The sequence below is a fragment of the Tupaia chinensis genome, unplaced genomic scaffold (genome assembly GCF_000334495.1).
Source record: "Tupaia chinensis unplaced genomic scaffold, TupChi_1.0 Scaffold143793_1, whole genome shotgun sequence".
NCBI lineage: Eukaryota > Metazoa > Chordata > Mammalia > Scandentia > Tupaiidae > Tupaia > Tupaia belangeri.
Window position 1 is genome coordinate 284,762 of NW_006203643.1, and position 5,595 is coordinate 290,356.

The 5,595-nt window shown below is 42.3% G+C and overlaps 1 protein-coding gene across 1 annotated transcript in view; it reads right to left on the reverse strand.

Moving 5' to 3' along the window:
* Nucleotides 1-1,357: 1,357 nt before the first annotated feature.
* The window catches only part of LOC102479288 (protein SSX1), a gene marked incomplete at its 5' end in the record, with an annotated part of 10,979 nt that continues 6,741 nt past the window's right edge, over nt 1,358-5,595 (reverse strand). The window contains 4 exons of the mRNA XM_006165034.1: nt 1,358-1,803; nt 2,217-2,321; nt 3,010-3,148; nt 4,884-4,924. Of these exons, the coding sequence (XP_006165096.1) occupies nt 2,221-2,321; nt 3,010-3,148; nt 4,884-4,924 (281 nt within the window). The remainder of the gene's footprint in view (nt 1,804-2,216; nt 2,322-3,009; nt 3,149-4,883; nt 4,925-5,595) is intronic.

The following is a 5,595-nucleotide window of genomic DNA, read 5'->3' on the forward strand; positions in this document are numbered from 1 at the left end:
ACAGCCTTTGACCCTGAAGATCATTTAGAGAGCAAAGGCCAAGGCATCTAATCACCTACTGCAGAATATTGTTCCACAATTGGCATGTACAGTTTCTATAAAAAACTGGAAGCAGCCTCCAATAGAACACCAACTCTACATGGGCCAGGCAGCACTTGCCTGCTTCATTCCCTGATGTCTCTCCAGTACCTAGGACAGCGCTCTATACAGTAATAAGAATTTGCCCTCAAGAAACTGAAAGGTTAGAGGACATAGAAACATGGAAAATGGTTATGGGTACTGGAAATAACGTGGGAAGAGGGTGGAAGATGGGGGAGAGTGTAAGGAAAGAAATCAAGGAGAAAAATAGAGAGGCAAGACATTTATGGGATACAGAAACGGACTATTATCTATTTTTTTTTTTCAGAGGTTTTTGGCTATAGGGGGCGTGTGCTCGCCAGAAAGACAGAGACAGAGAGACAGAAAGCGAGAAATCACCCCTCAGGGTGGATGGCCAAGTCACAATCCCTTCTCTTCCATTCTCCTTTCGGGATCTTGGGCATGCACGCACACGTGCCCAGTGTGAGTTTAAGCCACCGGGTCCGGGACTTGAACTGCTGTCAACTATGTGGGAGTCCAGCAACATAGCCATTATGCCAACTGCTGGTCCTGGACTATTATCTGTTAATGATAACGTGTTTTGTATACTCAACTGGACTGATGTGAAGTGTGTTCATGTTGGGTAAATTTAACTTACAAGCTAAGTGATTTTTAGTGACCAAATATAAAAAATTTAAAAAATAAAAAAAAATATATGTGTGTATTGTGTATATATATATATACACAACACACACACATATATAAAGAAACACTTGCAGGTGGTGTGGAGGTTAAGGCACTGGATCCCTCATAGGCTGAGTACGCAGTTTGAGTCCCGGACCTGGCAGCCTGAAAATCATGCCAGGTGCATATGTGTGTATGCCCCAAAGCCCAAGGAGACTGTAGAAGAAGGGTCTGTGGCCTGGCCATCAACCTGGGGGGTGATTTCTCACTTTCTCTCTCTCCCCTCCTCCCAGTGAGCATACACATCCTGGAACAAAAACTAAAAACAAAAACAAACCACACTTGTACACATGCAAAAATCTGTGTGCACAAGAATGAGAGATACAGAGGCTGACATGTGGTGTGATGGTTAAGGCACTGGACTCCCATGTGATTGACTGTGGTTTGAGTCCCAGATCTGGAGGCTTGCTTTCTTACTCTCCTACTCTTTCTCCCTGTCTCTCTGGACAAATCAAATAATAATAAACTTAAAAAAAAAAGAACAAGAGGCACAAACAACTGGGAAATTTTTGCAACAATTAATTAATTTTCAGTGACTAATGCATGTTAATAGAATGGTATAGTTTGTCAGCATGAAACATATATTGAAAGGCAACAGAACAAGCAGGATTTTTTCTGGGACATATTGGTAATGGGGAAAAGCAGGTGGTAGATGCTCTTAAACACCCAGAACTGCCATTGGTGATGACATACGGAGGAGTGGATAGTGCTGTTCTGTGCAGAGAATATCTGACAATATTTATTTTCTGAGGCAGGTGCATGGATACAGGCAGAAATATGCGTTAGACATATATCTTGCTCATCAATGAAACACTAATATCTAACTAACATCTAACATAAGGAGAGAACTAATGCTTAATATTTCAGTGTTATGAACTCTTCACTTGCTGTATATCTGGTAGCCAGGAGTTGATAGTCATGCCCGTGTGTATGTGTGAAAGGCCACCAGGTTTTTCTTCTCATCACGGGCATGTCACACACCTTGAGGTTGAGGCAAGGAGAGAGAAGGAAAACAAGCGAAAATGAGTTCCCTCTGCCTGAAAATTAGATCCCCAACTCCTCCTCCTGACCTGCAGACCCCATGCACTGTGATTCTGCCTGACCCCTGCACCTACATGCACCTCCCACTGCCCTTGCCACAATGACTTCCTCGCTTGTACTATAAGCTAGAAGAAAATGTGTTCTGCATACCAGGAGCTGACCTAGGGTCTGGGAGCCTACAACATCCTGGATAGGAAAGATCCCTGGATATACACAGCAGGGAGTAGAAGAGCATGAGAAATCTCATCATTTAATCTTAGTGCTACACCCTAAGGGATTAGGCAAAAGGAATGATTTGGGGAGCAAACAACATGATGCGATACCGTGCGGGGATGGACCAGAGGATCACTTACGGAGTTAGTCCTCTTCTTCGGGGTCACTGATCTCTTCATACACTACTGGATTCTTTCTCTCCCTCAACCTGTGGGCCCAGATACTCTTCTCCTTTTCCTCGGGCCCTATGATAGAAAAGAATTAGTAAATGAGAGTCGGGTGGGTTGGGGAGTGTTAAGCCCTGGTTCATCAGAAAAAGAAATGTCTCCTCACTCCCAAGTGCCCATAGGCCTTTTACATCCTCTGCTTTTCACATCTTCTGGCTCAGTGAGGCTGCTACTCTAGACTGACATCACTATAGACCAAATGCCAGTTGATGTTTTAACTTCTGGCTCCTCCCATTGTCAGGTTCAGATTCCTAAGCTTTTCATTTACCAGAAAATTCACTTGTACCTTCTTTCATTTTCTTTAAGGGCATATTGTGCTGAGGCCCTGAACTGAGGTCTGAGGATACTACTCTGAGAACAGTAAGTTCCCAGGATGGAATTACTTGAGTAAGTTTCATGTCAGGTCTTATAGATTAATTTAATACTTTCAAACAATTTATGAACTATGATTATTTCCATTTTATGGACTAGGAATCTCAGAGAATTTAGAAGACTTGCTCAAAGTCACATGGCTTATATATATATGATACTCAAGTTCCAGACTCTGGAAGTCATGTCCTAAAGTCCCAGCTGGTGCTTGCTAAGCTCTTCAGCTCATGTGGGTCCAAGGCTTGTCTAGGGAGCATGCATATCCTCGGCTACACACTTGAACACAGCCAGGGAAGTCAGAAACCAGAGGAGTTGGTCACTTATCAATTTCTCTCACCTGATGGTTTTGCATTCTGCAGCTCAGAGGTACTTTCTTTTTCCGGGGCGGACAACTCCTCCTCAGTATTTTCGGAGCCAGATGTTTCTGGCACTGCCTTCAAATCATTTTCTTCCATTGTTGGATTCTCAAGTGTCATCTTAATGTGAAGATCACATGTAAACAGTAACAAGCATATTTCTCTGGTGCTTTAGAGCTTACAAAGTGTCTTTACAAACATTACCTTAATTATTGTTCTCAATAATTCTGGGAGATCACTACATTATTGAAACCTAACTTATGAGAAACCTAAATTATGAGAAGGGAAAGGAATGGCCTAAATGAATTGTGTTTTCAGGACTAGAATGCTCATCTTCACACTCCAGACTGGCATTCTTTTTTTTTTTTTTAAGAGAGAGAGAGAGATTTTTTGATATAGGGTGTGTGCATTTTCTGGAGAGAGAGAGACAGCAAGACATAAAGGTGAGAAATCACCCTCAAGGGGGATGGCCATGCTGCAATCCCTTCTCTTCCATTCTCCTCTCAGGATTTTGGGCATGCATGCACATGCAGCCAGCATGAGTTTCAGGTCTAGGACTTGAACTGCAGTCAACTTAAGAGGAAGTCCAGTGACATAACCATTACGCCATTTATGGGTTCCTCCAGACTGACATTCTCGCAAACCTTAAAAAAATCTCTGTGATTATGAGTTACAGAGTTGCTGAAGAACAGCATTCTAAGAATCCACTAGGAGGTCTATGAAAAGAAGGGCTTCTATAAAATAGAAGGGATCATGTTTAGGCTTGTAGACAGCTGTTAGGTGAGGGAATGTAAAAACATGCAAAGGGGGGGGCAGCAGGTGGCATGTTGGTCAGGGCCCTGATCTCCCACATGGCTGACCATGGTTCGAGCCTGGACACAGCCTATTATTTTATTAATTATAATAAAAATTAATACTTTCTCTCATGCTTCTTATTTGAGTAAGACACTGCCAGCTTCTTTTACCCTCTAAGCTAGATTGGAACCTGCAATTGTGGACTCACTCATTCAACACACATTCAGGTGTCTTTGAGGATTTGCCTTGGCTGGGACTGGTGCTTCAGAGATGCCCCAGGCATAGTGGCCCTAGGACAGAGCAGAGGCTGGCTAGTACTTACTAGTTGTGAGGGTGGGTGTCTAAGCGCAAGCATCAATAGGCTCTGTGGGGTAAAGCCCTAAAGGGCATAGCCTGAATTTCATTAATAAACAAATGAAAATGTGAATGAGCTATGAAACAGCTTGGGGCTCTGGACAAGGCTACCACATCCACTGCCAACTGACATCTCTGGACTGCAATATCCTCATCTTTTATTATTATTATTATTATTATTAGTTATAGTGATATCCTCCTCATTATTTAGAATTAATAATAAAAACATCATGGAGATTTTCTTAAATTAATCCATGTGACTTGCTTAAAATATCTGGCACCGCTATGAGAACAAAAGAAATACTAACTATCAAAATTTTAAGTGGGTTTTTTTGAGACTTTTTTTTTTTTTTTTTTGCTATAGGGTGAGTGTGCTTGCCAGAGACCAAGAAACAAAAAGCGAGAAATCACCCCTTGGGTGGATGGCCATGCCACAATCCCTTCTCCTTGGTTCTCTTCCTGGGATTCGGGACATGCATGCACATGTGCCTGAAACTCAAGCCACTGGGTCTGAGACTTGGACCGTGATCAGCCATGTGGGAGTCTAGTGCCTTAACCACTGTGCCTCGTAATTTTAAGTATTAATAAGCCACGGATGCTACATTAGTCGTTGTGATAGAGGAGGAAAGGGATTCTTTTGCTCTAACCAATATTCACATCCAGAGGACAAAGGTTACCTGACCCTTTAGACTTGGGAGATACTCACCTCCGGTTGTGTCACTCCAGAAGCCTCCTGAGAAGTTTCATCTAAAAGATGGTGAAAAATCAGAATTTTTCTATGTTTGTAAATATTTCCAAACTCTAGAGAGACTATCATGGAATTGTGAAGTAGGGGGTAAGGGTTATGTGTCCATTCATCAGTGAAGAGTCATTTGAGGGACCAGCAGTTAGCGTAATGGCTATGTCGCTGGACTCCTATGTAGTCGACTGCAGTTCACGTCCCGGACCTGGTGCCTTGAAACTCACGCTGGGCGCACGTGTGTGTGTGTGCCCAAGATCCCGAGAGGAGAATGGAGGAAAAGGGATTGGGGCATGGCCATCCCCCCTGGGGGGTGATTTCTCACTTTCTGTCTCTCTGTCTCTCTGTCTGGCGAGTGCACACGCCCTATGCCAAAAACCTCTCAAAAAAAAAAAAAGAAGTGTCATTTGAGATTGGCTTCTGAATTATATTCAGCAATGGTTTATGTATTTACTTGTGACATCAATTCAGGATTTCCTTCTGATAGTTTATAAAGTGTAAACTAAACCCCATCAGTGTCTCATCCTATTTTATTACATATCTCTTAATTTTCTTCCTCCAAATTAAATTGATTAGCTGGGAATTTGAACTGTAGCCACTTAAAAATGCATGACAACTAAAAACGACTATATACTTGAAATGTGTGAATCTTTTTTTTTTTTTTTTGAGAGGTTTTTGC